We start from the raw sequence: 15,034 nt of genomic DNA on the forward strand, positions 1-15,034 counted from the left end.
TTTTAAATGAAAAATTGTTTTAGGAAGTCGAATCAAATACAAAATTATAATTTGTCTTGCTTCACTGATTGCATACAAAAAAAGAACAAAAAGCAAGTATTAACGCAACACCAATAAACATAAAAAAAAAACTAACCACAAAATTGAATCAGAATTCTTGTATTCACTTGGTCAGTTTCACTTGAGTCGTGGTCAATTTGGATTCCTTGTCCGTTCAGTCCCTTAACTGAAATTTTCTTTTTCTTCCATGATTATGATGGAGATGGAAACGTTCGTCCATGGCGTTGCATTCATCTGGACTTTGGTGTGAAACCTGATGGCGACGATGACGATGATAATGATGATAGAATTATTATTATGTTTGATGCTGATGATGATGATGATGATTAGTATTTTTTTTTTCCTTATGGCAGTGCAATTTTCCCACAAAATTGTTACCTACTAAGAGTGTGTATAACGTCCATTATGGGAAAGACCGATTGCAGCACGATGATGCACTTTGGTTAGACCCTTATGGTCAGCGTGAGTTGTTGTAATCAAGAGTAAGATCTTCTCAGCACGTGATGAATGCAAATTTTTTTTTTCTCATTAGATTCTTAAATTACCTGACTTTATTGCATTAGGTTAGATACATATACAAACATTCGGTCATGATAATGTCACATCAAGTTCAAGCGTTGTTATTTACCAGCAGTGTTTTGTGCATTTTTTTTAATAACAAAAAGTATAGAATACAAACATTTTATAAAAGTGCTACCACTTTGAGCAAATGAAAACACTCCTCTGTATAATTTCACTTTAAATTTTTATCTTTTACTAAATGTTGGAATAGACTAAAAGAATTTTGGAAGCTATATTTAATTAATATATTGTTTTGCCAAAAGTAATCTACCGAAAATTTCAATTTTACTTGTTATTTTTATAAAATTTCTCAAATTAGATTTCTATTCAATATTATGTTCAGGAGTTTATTTATTTTGATGAAGTCAAAATTTCTTTCTCGCAAAGTTTTCAGCAGAGTCTGACTAATTTGAAGAAAAGCGATATTAGATACCCAGTGTCTAGTGGCCAAAGCAAATTCAAAAGTCTGGTAGCCCTAAATCGCGGTCTTATTTCGTTTTTGGAGGGTTGAACAACGCGATGTAAGTAGGCTAAATTCACATTATTTCATATTCTTCTTATAGAGACGGATGCTCTGTTATTTTCCCTAAGCCGGAAGCTTTCAGTTTCGACGATGCAACATACAGAACTCAAAATATATGCTTTTTTGGAGAGTTTCGAATTCAAACAAAAGAACGAAAACTTAAACAGAAAAGTCTCCAATTGTTCCATTGATCGATTGAGGTCTTCAGGGTTAGCAAACATGACAGAGCATCAGTATCTAACTGTATTAAGAATGTGTAATATTGTGAATTTAGCCTACTCATAGTAATTGGAAAACTCATTATCTATAACCCCCCCCCCCCAAAAACCATATAAGGCCGCGAATTAAAGCTCCCAGACTTTTTAAATTCGATAACAGAACGCATATAGCTATACAATTGTGGGCTCTTAGACTATATTTTTTAAGAAAATAAAAAACAATGTGTATAAATTCTTTGATTTATGTAGATGAAAAAAAATATTAAAAAATCTTATTTATTCACGACAATGGCAATACTACTCGAATTAACTTCCTGATCATGGAAGTTATCTTAGAGCCAACTAAGAATCAATCTAAAGACTTCTTCGGTTGACAAGTTGTTTGCGGTTACTGTTTTAAATTATTTTTATTCATCCGCTATTTCTATCTATCATCATCATTATCATCATCTATGTAATATCTCACGTCTTTTCAGTACAAATGAAAATAAAAAAATAATAAAAAAAACATACTTTCTTGTGACTGTATGTGCGAAAAAAACATTCTTTCTCCGGTACATTACCTAGAATCTAAAATAGCTTTTGTCTTTGGCTCAGTGAGATATATAATTTTCCATGAACTTGAATAACCTGCACGCAAGCTGCACTGTTGCTGTCGTTATAACGGAACACAGCATTAGATGTTGTTAGTTGGAAAAAAAAGACAAAACCACACAACTATACACTTTAGGTTAGATATTTTTATAAGACTTCTTTTTTGTTTTTGTTTTATTTTACGGTTAATTAGCCATGAAGTTGTGTCAACTTCGAAGAAATTTATGACATTTTTGAAAGGCTGTTAAATCATAATAACAATAACTAACCCTCGAAGAAGAACGATAGCTACGAAAAAGAACTTATATTAATGGTTGGTTGGTTTTCATTTTAAGGACTTTAGTTTATCTAATTAACAAAATATAATCTGGGGGTCATGAAAATTGGTAATTGTTAATCAGATGTTTAAAACATTTTTTTGGGCCACGAAATAGTAGAAGACACCGGTGATAAAAAAAACATTAACAATAATTTAATTTCTTGTAAACAAAATGCAAAAAAAGAATAGTTTGGTCCAAAAAATTTGCATTTGAATTGGAATTTTTTCTGATAAAAAATTAAAAACAAAAAATTTGATTTTGTACTTATTTGAAGAAGCTTTGTTTTTTCGAAGTAAATTGAAGAAATCACTCTTCAGTTTGCTAAACACAGAATAGAAATACAAATATTACAATTATTATATTTATGATGACTAATAGACCAGTGCCGATGCCTTCAAAAACATTAAAAAGTACAAAAAAATCATAGTAGGATGAAACCCATTGGAAAAGGAGGGGAATATGATAAGAATGAAAGGAAAAATAAATTACGGGCGAGCCGAGTTCGGGAAGTGGGTGGGTTGAGTTTTAAATGGTAAAAAATGGTATATCTCGATTTCCGGCAAAACTACAAATCCTATAGAAAAAAGTTGTATGGCAAAGTTGTAGGTAATAAAAAGATCTACAACTTAACCTCAAAATTTATGTGAAAAATTCAAAAAACCGAGTTTTTGGTTTTTTATTTTTATCTTTTTTAAAAACAAAAATTTTTCTACGAAATTTGTTGAAAACTTACCTTATTATGTTCCAAATACACTGTAATTTTTTTGATTTCAAATATTAATTTGTTCACCTTATTTTGACTTAATACCAAAAAAACACCCTAATTTTCAATCGAAAATTCACGTGTCAAAATATCAGCTTTTTTCAAAAAGTCGGTGGGCATTTCGTTCGATAAAATGTCTATTTTCTGATGGTGTAAAAAAAATTTTACATTAGTATACTACAGAACATGTTCTAGTAAAATTCAAAAAATGAAAAAAGCTTGAATTCGAAAAAAATTTTTATCATTGTTTACAATTTTGGCCTATTTATTCAAATTTACACTTTAATTACTCAAAAAACCTAAGATTTCATATATACCATTTTTTACCATTAAAAACTCAACCCAACCACTTCCCGAACTCGGCTCGCCCGTAATTTATTTTTCCTTTAATTTTCATCATGTTCACCTCCTTTTTCAATGGGTTTCATCCTACTATGATTTTTTTTGGTTTCAAAAATTATCGACCCTGGTCTATAATCTAATCACCTTAAGAAATAGGTTTTTATTCTAAAGAAGTAAGAAGAAAAATACTTAGAATATTTCTTTCTTACTGCAAAATTGTTAAATTTCAGTAAATTTCTTTAGATTTAAAAACGTAAAACATGCGCAGTATTGAATTTAAATAATTTCTTGATGTAGACGTTGTCATTTTTAAAACCCAAAAAATACTAAATTTAGCAACTGGATTTTTAACTGTGTATTTATCTACATTGATCCATCGGACAGCCCATTTTTACCTTTTATCTAATTAATATGAACTTAAATTCTCTTAAAGAAAAATGTCAGAAGTTCTTAAGAATTTTCAACTCATTCTCTAAGTAACTCTTGACCATAGCGCTAATTTTCAGGACTTCTAGGGATATTTTATGGCCTCGAAATCTAAGCATCCCATATGCAAAATTTTGACATTTATTTAATGGTCAACAACTGGTGTAATTGTCTAGTCAGCTATAAATTTGTTTTAATTATTTTGTTTGCGTCTTAACTGCGGGTCACTGTAGCGTATGTGTAACTTTTTTATATTGAAATATCTTATTGGTTTTAATACAAATTAACAAATTTGTAAAGTTATTAATTACACTTCTTAAGAAAATGTTTCATTTAAAAATTCGAACAAATAATTTTGATCACATTTTTGTGCGACGCACGATTGGAAAACACGAAACTCAAAAAATTTTTTTCAAATATTCCTCAAAGCTGCCTAATGTTGGTTAAAACATTAAGTATTAAGTATATAAAAAGAGCAATTCATGTTAAACATAAGGATAGATGAACTTTATATCACTCCTCGACAGATTTTCTGTGTGATGAATCAATCTTCAGATTTTTCGAGTTACACATTTTTCAAACATGACGAAATTTTTGTTAATACCTGCTGCATCAAAATATTTGCTGACATCACCACCTTTTTAAAATAATTTACAGTTAGGTACATGAATCCCTGTTATCTGTTATAAAATAAATATTCTTTAAGTTAAATGCACGTGATCATCTTCAAACCATGTAGTTTTTCTTTTTTCTAGCCCTTATCGTAAGTCTTCATTAATGTTATGCTATTAATGTTCCATGCTATTCAATTATATGTTATAGTTGACAACAAAACCTCATGTTACATCTTTTACTTAAACGGTAGAAATTCCTCCAACATTGTGCACATTGTACATGCTCACACACCTTACCGACCTTCAACCTTTATAAGAATCTTGTTCTAAAGTTTTTTTTTTATTTTTGTATTTATAAAATTTTATTTCTCTATTCTTTCTTCTGTTTACTTTCAGATGCGGACAACGAACTTTGCTTACCGCACTGCGATAGCGTTAGCTACAATTGCTTGTTTTGCTTGCTTGCTGCCCACAGCCTACGGACGCATGGCATTCGAAAAGCTAACAGACTTCGATTTTGCCGGCACGTCATACTTTAGTGTGAAAAACCTGTCACTATACGAATGTCAGGGTTGGTGTCGCGAAGAACCGGATTGTCAAGCAGCAGCATTTAGTTTCGTTGTGAATCCACTGTCACCATCACAAGAAACACATTGCCAGCTGCAGAATGATTCGAGTGCACACAATCCGTCAGCTGTGCCACAAAGGTCAGCTAACATGTACTACATGGTAAAGTTGCAGTTGCGCAGTGAGAATGTTTGTTTAAGACCATGGTCTTTCGAACGTGTTCCGAATAAAATTATTCGTGGTCTCGATAATGCCCTGATCTATACAAGCACAAAAGAAGCTTGCCTATCGGCTTGTTTGAATGAGAAGCGATTCGTCTGCCGGTCAGTTGAGTATGACTACAACAACATGAAGTGCGTGCTTAGTGATTCGGACAGACGAAGCAGTGGACCATTCATTCAGTTGGTTGATGCTCAGGGAACTGATTACTTTGAGAACTTATGTCTGAAACCCCAACAAGCTTGTAAGAATAGTCGACAGTTTGCAAATGCTCGTATGGGAGTGTCTGATGAAAAAGTTGCTCAATATGTTGGCTTGCACTATTACACTGACAAGGAGTTGCAAGTGACATCTGAGTCTGCGTGTCGACTTGCCTGCGAGATTGAAACTGAGTTCCTTTGCCGATCATTTTTGTACCTTGGCCAACCACAGGGTTCCCAATACAATTGTAGACTTTACCACTTAGATCACAAGACTCTGCCTGATGGACCGTCAACATATTTGAATGGGGAACGTCCTTTGATCGATCATGGTGAACCAATCGGACAATATTTTGAGAATCAATGTGAAAAAGCACCAGCAGTAGCTCCGGGCACGCCACCACAAGATAACACTCTCCCGGTCAGCATTGATGCAACCGAAGATCCAAACCTCAATAACTTGACAAGAACTGATGTGAATTGTGATAAGACTGGAACTTGTTATGATGGTATGTTTTAAAAAGACATTTCAAATAGTTGCATTTAATAAACGCTGTTTTTTCCTTCTATAGTATCGGTTCACTGCAAAGACACACGAATTGCTGTTCAAGTTCGTACAAACAAGCCATTCAATGGACGTATTTATGCTTTAGGACGATCAGAGACATGTAATATTGACGTCATCAATTCAGATGCATTTAGGTTAGATTTGACGATGGCTGGACAGGATTGTAATACCCAAAGTGTGGTAAGTTCTTGATATACAAACTCTAAACGGACTTGAAGATTTTCTGATAATTAATTTTATTTTTCAAGACTGGTGTATATTCGAATACAGTTGTTCTTCAACATCACAGTGTTGTTATGACTAAAGCTGATAAAATATACAAAGTCAAATGCACATATGACATGAGTTCCAAGAACATCACATTCGGAATGATGCCAATCCGTGATCCAGAAATGATTCACATCAACTCATCGCCAGAAGCTCCACCACCAAGAATTCGTATTCTCGATACTAGACAACGTGAAGTCGAGACTGTACGTATCGGAGATCGTCTCATGTTCCGTATTGAAATTCCTGAAGACAGTAAGTATCAAAGACGAGGTGTGATCATCATTGGCATATTATATTTTTAATATGAAATTTTTAAATTTCTTATAGCTCCCTATGGAATTTACGCACGATCGTGTATTGCCATGGCCAAGGATGCCCGTACCAGTTTCAAAATCATCGATGATGATGGTTGTCCAACTGATCCAACAATATTCCCTGGATTCACTGCTGATGGCAATGCTCTTTTGTCAACTTACGAAGCCTTCCGATTTACTGAGAGTTACGGTGTGATTTTCCAATGTAATGTCAAGTATTGTTTGGGACCTTGTGAGCCCGCTGTTTGTGAATGGAATATGGAATCATTTGAATCACTGGGCAGGAGAAGGCGTCGTTCTATTGAAAGGTATAAAATAAGAATTTAAAAAAATACAATCAAGCTTATGTACATTGTAGTTCTGAATTTGAGTGTATGGCGTATACGTAACATTTTATTTTTTGTTAATATTATGGTCATAAAAATATCAATTTTAACTTTCAAACAAAATTTAAAGAGAAAGCAGTTTTGAATTTATTAAGGCTTAGCTATTTTACATAAAAACTTTTACAAAAATCATCAAAGTAATGTTAGTTTCAAGCGTTTCCAAGACAATGACCTTTTTTAATTAAAAGCTTGTTTCAGTAGTGTAGATCGGTTTTCGGTTGCCAATAAATTAGAATATTGGTTAACATGGCATTACGATGATAGAAAATGCAACAAAAAAAAGTGTGTTCCGCTAGTCTTTCTGTCGGGTCACAGAGATATTCTGGGAAACTGCGAAGCAGACGAACTCGCCAGAAATGGAACTCTAATACCAATTTTACCCAACAAGGCAAATATTGGTATATCAATCGCAACGTGCAAACTCATGCTGAAGCAAGAAGCTATAGAGGCAACAAACACACGATGGTCAAACATTATAACTTGCCAAACGACCAAGTAGATCTGGCCTAGGCTAGATCCAAAACGTTCAAAAAATTTATTGTCTCTAAGCAGATTGCAAATCCGCTCTGTAATAGGTGTCTTAACAGGACACTGTCTCATAGGTAGACACGCCATAAGACTTGGCGTAGTCTCTAACGACTTCTGTAGAAGTTGCCTTGATGAGGAAGAAGAAGAAACAATCCAACATCTTCTCTGCTCATGTCCTGCCCTTTCCAGTAGACGTAAAAAATACTTGGAAAAATATTTCTTAGAAGATACTAGTGAACTAATAAATACTGACATCTTCAACCTTCACCGCTTCATTAAAAGCTCCAACTGGTTTAATTAGTGAGGAAATTCCTTGCAAAATCATGGTATCACAACGGACCAATAAGTGGTCTAAGTGTGTCAGTCGTTTTCCTGACAGCCATTTCTACCTAACCTAACCTAGTCTTTCTGTCTCAACCTATCTGTCTGTAAGCAAAAAAAAAACTACATCATAAACGGATGAACCGATTAATATCAAGCCTAATATGTAGCATTTTTTGGAGACTCTCTGGTTTTTGGAATTAACTTTTTAGTACCAAAAATAAGATACCTACCAATTTTGGAAAAATTTCTCAAAAATGCTCAAAGTGTTTTAATGAAAAAATCAAATGTGTTTTTATACAGAGTATATCTTTTGAAGAAAAAAGTTTTTTTAACAATCATTTTTATTAAGGATACCTCCCATTGAACTGATTTTGTTTAATTCCTCCCAAACAACTAATTCAACTTCGACAATATTTTTTTTATAATAAAGGTTTATATTATAAGTTTATATAAATCAATTTAAAGATGATTTTACTGACCAAAAAAAGCCGACAAAATACACCCAAACTAAAAATCAATTTATGGACTTCTTGAAAAATTAAATTTTTGAAAACTGGGCATAGATTTTTTTATTCTGGTACATTGTGAATAATAACAACAAAACTGTTTACCAAGTTAGTTAAAAACAAATTTTAAAAAAAATGTTTATAAAAAAATTAGTTAGTATTTAAAAACAAAAATGCATTTAAATCAAAAAAAAAATAAAATAAACAATTGCATATTTTTGAAGAGATCAAATTCATCTTAGATGATGTTGTTTTCGAATTTAATGTTTAAGTCACTAGTCCTTGGCTCCCCTTTTCAGTTCATGCCTTCAGGCCCGAATCCTCATTACCCTCGAAAAATAAGCCTCTTGGCAAATCTTTTCACTAGAATTATAATATTAGGATAATGATTATTAGTTAATGTTGAATTCTAATTAATATTTTTTCACCTCATTTTTCTAGTAACGAAACCAAAGAAGCCGATGATGATATGAATATTTCACAAGAAATTCTGGTCCTTGATTTTGGAGATGAGAAACGAGAATTTTTCAAGGCGGATCCAAGTACCGATTTCGCCAAAGGTAAATATTATCAAGTACAAAAGGATTGAGTTTTTGTAACTGTTTCTAATTTTTTTTATACTTGACCTTTCAGATAAGACTGTCACAATAATCGAGCCATGTCCAACAAAGACGTCCGTCCTAGCTCTTGCCGTTACATGTGCCCTAATGATCCTGCTTTACATTTCAACTCTTTTCTGTTATTATATGAAAAAATGGATGCAACCACATAAGATTGTTGCCTAAAGATTTAGAAAATAACTACTAAACGTAATGCTTCCCCGCATAGTTTTAAAACTTTCAATTTTTTTTACTTACGAGTATAAGGAAACACTTTTACACATGAATCCTCATACACGCTCTCACACAAAACAAAAAATAAACCGAAACTTGCAAAAGTACCGATGCATTTTATACAATAAAACTAACTTAAATTTAAGATATTAGATAAAAAAAAAAGGATACAAACAAAAATTATTTATTTTTATTAAAATCGGTTAGCATAATTTAAAATAATAACAAGCCACCCAGAAGTGATGGGAAAAATACACTTTCTATTAAGTTCAAGCTGATTGGGAACAGAAATTGTGTTCGTATTTAGTTATATTTTTGAAAACATAAATCGGACATAAAAAACAAAAACATTAATGATTTTATCAATATTTTAGAGCATTTCTATACATCATCCTTGTGGAAGAAGCTTTCAATTCGCTTTTATTTATAAATCAGTTTAAAAGAAGATTGAAAAGTTATTACAATAATTTTTTCGATCCACAAGGATAATAGAAAAAGGCTATTTATTTTAAAGTCTAACAATTATTCTCTTAACCCGATCAATTCGAACTTAAATAGAGACTGTACAATTTATTTATTTATTTTTGATTAAAATTTTAATACTTTTTTCTTATATTTATATTTATTTCGACGAAAAAACTAAGCCAATACGAACTGTTAAATTTAATTAAGATTACAAACATTGAAAATGTTAAAAGTAAAAGTTTAAAATACTGTTCAAGCTTATATTATAACATTTCCTTTGCTTCGGTGTATGTTTAACAAAACAAATGAAAACTTATTAACTATAAACAAAACAAAAAAATGGTATCGTTTGAGAACAACACTAGTTTAATTAGAAATAATTTGTTTTTATTATGTTTAAGACATACAGATATTTATTATGGCAGGCATTGCAATAATTACTGAATTAAAAAAAAAAAAATAATTTAATAACAAAAACAATTACAAAAAATAAAAAAAGAAAACAAAAGAGACGAATTTCTTATAAGGTGATTTTAATATTTTTTTTTTAATCTGTAAATAAGTGCAAGAAAATAATTCTTTATTTATAAATAAATTTAATGAAAATTAAAAGTTTGTTTTTATTTTATGTCGGACTTTGAGATGATAACACAGATCAAATAAAAACAATTATCTGATCTGGATCAAGAGTAAAATAAAACACGGCTAATATAACCCAATAAGGTGCGCCTTAATTAATTCCTTACCTATATTAATTCCTCTAACTCGAATTTCGCTCTAACTCGAACAAAATTTCGTGTCCCGTGAAAATTCGATTCGACTGTACATTTTTTGCAAAATAAAATAATAATTATAAATAAATAAAGACTGTACTTTTTTTTTGCAAAATAGAACAAAAATTATGAATAGATAAAGAAGACTTGTCTTCTTGAGACAGTTATTCAAAATCTAATACAGACAAAGAGTCCAACAAAAAAAAACTTACTGAGAATTACTTCACCATTATTCTTCCAGTAAAAATGAGTTGGAATAATTTGAAACTATGGAACATCCATACAAAATGAGTTTTCAAATTAGAGTAGCTTTGAATCATTTTCGTAAAAAAAAAATGCTTTACGCGATTAATGTCGTAATGCAATTTTCGATAACTAAAGGTGGAACATGATAGGATTGCATTTCGATTAAAATATCGAATATCGATTGGAATATCGATTTCAATTCACTTTGGTAGAAATGCAGAACATTGGCGTAGTGTAGTGTTTATTTTCTCTATATTTTGACAGATTTTAAAGATTAACATATAAAAGGCGTACGTACGTTTTTATTATTATAGCCGCGATTTATTGTTAACAAACCGATTAATTATTATCCCTAGGACCCTTATTGCGAGCGTCGTTCAACTTTCTAGGCAAAAGTTAAAATAACCCAGGCGCGCCTAGGCGGTGAAAAATAGTAAGGGAGGAGTCAGGAACAAGCATTATGATGACTCAAATAAAAAAAATAAAGTTATGAATGATACTTTTTTCAAAAGCAAAAATTCTTCTCTTAATTCTTATTTTTAAATCAAGTTATTTCGAGCAATAGTTTTAGAAATAATCGATTTCATGATCAAAATTTGAAAAAAAGTTTAAAAAGCAAATTAAATACTATTTTTGTGAAGACTGTGGATTTCAGTAAAAATTTTACTGATAAAGTAAACTGCCTTCCATTCAAACACTGAAAACCATTAGTTTTATGCCTTCTAGTTTTTGAGAAAATTGAAAAATAGGAAATATACTTTTTTATAAGATTTGTATTTTTGTTTTTTTTTTCCTGCTTTCGATAGCTTCGGCATTAACAGTTCCACCATCAAAAAAGGTCTTTGGTATTTTAAACATAGAGTTAGTTATGAATGAGCTTTGTGTGAAAATAATACTAGATACTGGATACTTTGGTGGTGCAGGGAAATAAGTACCTATCCAGAAACTAAGTCTGAGGGACTTGGTTCCAACTCTATTTTGTCTGGACCTCAGGATTTTAACTCCTCTGTCCGACTCACGCAACTTCGTTGCTCTGCTTAAGGTAGTAAAGTCGCCAGAAAGACGCCAATGTCAAAAACAGGAGAGGGGGTGAGGGTGTTCCTTTTTGCTATTTTATTAATATTAAAAAAAAAAAAACCAAGTGAATTACGGAAAATATTTATTCCAAAATGATGAGACTCTAAGACAGTGAAGTGCCAAGTACATCATGTGCAACGTGCAAGTGCTTTGAAAATATTTAAAAACTGACTTGTCAGTTTTTCTTTTAAGCACACTATGACTCAGTACTTAGCTCATTTTATTTTATTTGTTGGTTTGCAGAGAAAAATTTTCTATACTTATACATTTTTGAACCTTCAACAATAAAGGATTTTATCAATAATATAAAAGTTATCTTTTGTTGTTATTAACAGCATAAAATTTTAACTTAGTAAAATACTGAGTATCACCAAAACACGGCTTATATTCAAAACGTCTTTGATGATCTAAAAACTCTAGACTTTTGAAGTGATCAATTTTTGCTGGTTTGTTTTTAATAATTTTCCAGCTAGATCAACCATCGCCTCCTTAAATATTCTTTTCTTTAAATGCAGTAAAAAAAGGGCATTTTGGAAGTCTTTAAAGCTGGTATGAAGAGTGAAATTCTGCATCGATACCAATCATAAAAATCATGAGTAAATTTTTCTGACCCTAGATCCTATCTTACCTATATTTTGTTTCATAAACTGTTACTTATTTTCTTATGAATGCAGTGCTAATAGCTTCATTTAATTGTCTTATTTAAACATAATTATTTTCGGTATGACAATAAATTAAAGCTTTCAACGTTTTCTTCGTAAAACAATATGTCCGTTGAAATCTTATAAAGGCACCAATAAAGAAAACACAAAAATTTGAATTGAAATAATATATTTATTATGTTTTCTTTTTGTCAATATTGAATTACAATAGTTGTTTTTTTATTTCATTTCATAAAATACATTCAATGGTATGGTTTTTTTTTCTTTGAATAAATGATTTGTTCCTTAAACAATAATTAAAATTAAGACTCTATTGTTATACATATATGATAAAATTTAATGCATTATTCAGTTGTTTCAACATAAACTTACGTACACTATAGGCTAAAATTATATAACGAAACAAAATAAAAATTTATTTGTTTTTTTTTTTTAACAAATATTGCAAACAAAATAATAAAAAAAATATAAAATTTAACTTGCAGTCTATTTTGTTTAGGTTTTAATTATTCTTTAAATAAGTTAATTGCAAGAAAGTATTGTATTCAATAAAAAAGGAAGAGCACAATAAAAGAAAATACAAATTTAATTTTTTTTAAAACATCTGTTAGGTACTTGTGTCGAATTTAATTATTTATTTAATATTAAAGACTAAGTTTGATATTTATACTAAGATTGATATATAGAATATTTTTTTTTTCATTTTTTTTACTAAATAAACAAATCAATGTTGTTCTATTGTTTTTCTTTTTAATTCATTTTGATGTTCCTGATATTATTATATTCTTTCAAATAAAGATAAACATATATATTTTAAGATATATAGGCATATGTACACCTTTATGTACATAGAGAAAAACTTTTTAAACTTATTTTTTAAATGAAACCATTCTACTTATGACTTTTGTAGGTTAATAAAAAAAAAAGATTATACTAATAAAAGTAAGAAAAACAGATCTGGGACACCACACTATCATCATTGTGATCAACTTCACTTCACACGATAGGCACTTCGGTTTAAAAACAACGTATTTTTTTCATTACTCTTAATAAGAGTTTAATTCAGTCAATCTGTGATTATTTTAAAAATATGTTAAATGAAAGTGCGGCGGTCTGAGGATTCGTCGGCAGTGTATATGCGTGCGAACCGAATATAGACAGACTATCTAATTCAATTAACTGTGATGTGTGTGTGTGTGTTTGTTGATTACTTAAAAACTTAAATTTTATAAATTTTCTAAAATGCTTATACGATTTAAAATGTTAACTCTAAAGTCTGTGTATGTGTTTTTGAAGGTAGAATAGTGTGGAAAAGCCTTATTTTCTAGAGATTAACTATTAAAGTGGAAAAATATTGTGATTTGTTGATGTCTTAAACTTATGTGATAATTTTTTTTTTCTTTTTCGTAATGATTTGGATTTGGCGCACAGAGGATTTTTTTGATCCTATTTTCAGGCTACCACCAACCGTTAAAATTTGATGAATTTTGGCGTATTCTAAAATTTATTGATCTTAAGCATTTTTGAAAGAAAATATATTTATTTCTAACTCATGGTTGTTTAATCGGTAAAAAAGCAAAAAAGATTATAAAACAGCTTTGATTGAAATAGTTTAAGATCAAAGAAGGCTAAAAAAGCTACTCCGTTAAAAAAAAAAATAAGGAGTCTGTCGATCGGAATGGTATCCGTGAAATAGCAATAACTCAACCATTTACTTTTTTAACAACTAAATTCATTTTTAAATACTGATACTTTTATACAAAAAAAAATAAGTTGTAAAGAAAGTTTAACTATCTTTTGTGTAGATTTTTCTATTCTTACTTTGATCTATAAATTTTAGAAACTCCGTTTATTTTTTTATTACTATAATTCATTAAAAAGAAATACATACATACTTTGTAATGAAAAAGTACGTATCAGTTTTGATCAAAAGGACAGTTTTCGTGAAAACGTTAATATTTTTGAAATGTTTAAAAGGTTTGAATCTAAGATCATTTTTTTTTTTTTTTTTTTTTGAAGATAGTGAAAAAATGATGAATTTTTTAAAGAGCAAATATGTATATATGAAGATCAACTTGTGAAATGCTCAACAATCATTTTAGAATTTCAATGCATTTTCTTAGTGTTCACTTCCATTCGGTATTATTTGAGTTTTTTTTAAATCATCACTTTTTGTTTGATTAGGAATTTGTTGTTGTTGTTTTGGGGAATGAGATATTATTTTATTGTTGCTGGAATATTTGCATACACTTGATAGGCACTTGCATGTGAAATAACGCTGTTTTACAGTCCAGAATTTTTCACCATAATCAAAGCTGAAAATAAAAAAAATATATTTCGGTTTAGAACAAAAATTCAAAATTTATTTAACAGCTCAATTCATAAAGGTTGGCTAATGAATCGTGTTACAAAAAAGAAATTAACCAATTTTTATGGAGTACAAAACTCCATTTTTATCTTTGTTTGAAGAATATTAGCTGTGTTTTATTTTCCGCGTTATCCAGATCATTTATTTATTTGCGATACAACAACGAAATAGAATCAGGCTTTTGTTGTAAAGCTAATAACAACAATGATCTGATCTAGATCATTAGGAAAATAAAACGCAGCAAATATTTACATTTAAATAAAATTAGCAATATCATATAATGGTGTTAATGACTTCCGCTAAAAGT

General features: G+C 30.2%; 2 protein-coding genes and 1 long non-coding RNA gene across 4 annotated transcripts in view; 1 reads left to right on the top strand and 2 right to left on the bottom strand.

Moving 5' to 3' along the window:
- The window catches only part of LOC129908488 (uncharacterized), a 133,375-nt gene extending 124,287 nt beyond the window's left edge, over nucleotides 1-9,088 (top strand). For both annotated transcript variants that reach the window (XM_055984983.1, XM_055984982.1), the window contains exons 4-9: nucleotides 4,818-5,916; nucleotides 5,980-6,155; nucleotides 6,224-6,497; nucleotides 6,573-6,867; nucleotides 8,745-8,863; nucleotides 8,937-9,088. In XM_055984983.1, coding sequence (XP_055840958.1) covers nucleotides 4,818-5,916; nucleotides 5,980-6,155; nucleotides 6,224-6,497; nucleotides 6,573-6,867; nucleotides 8,745-8,863; nucleotides 8,937-9,088 — 2,115 coding nt within the window. The remainder of the gene's footprint in view (nucleotides 1-4,817; nucleotides 5,917-5,979; nucleotides 6,156-6,223; nucleotides 6,498-6,572; nucleotides 6,868-8,744; nucleotides 8,864-8,936) is intronic.
- LOC129908489 (uncharacterized) lies at nucleotides 8,351-10,575 on the bottom strand. Its single transcript, XR_008771287.1, has 3 exons — nucleotides 10,348-10,575; nucleotides 8,732-10,153; nucleotides 8,351-8,666 (listed from the first exon to the last, which is right to left on the bottom strand). It is a non-coding gene; the product is annotated as an uncharacterized LOC129908489 (long non-coding RNA).
- Nucleotides 10,576-12,511: 1,936 nt separating this feature from the next.
- The window catches only part of LOC129908741 (uncharacterized), a 29,824-nt gene continuing 27,301 nt past the window's right edge, over nucleotides 12,512-15,034 (bottom strand). Inside the window, 1 exon segment of the mRNA XM_055985469.1 lies at nucleotides 12,512-14,674. Within this exon segment, the coding sequence (XP_055841444.1) occupies nucleotides 14,479-14,674 (196 nt within the window). The 3' untranslated portion in view covers nucleotides 12,512-14,478.

Source organism: Episyrphus balteatus, chromosome 2 (assembly GCF_945859705.1).
Source record: "Episyrphus balteatus chromosome 2, idEpiBalt1.1, whole genome shotgun sequence".
Lineage (NCBI taxonomy): Eukaryota > Metazoa > Arthropoda > Insecta > Diptera > Syrphidae > Episyrphus > Episyrphus balteatus.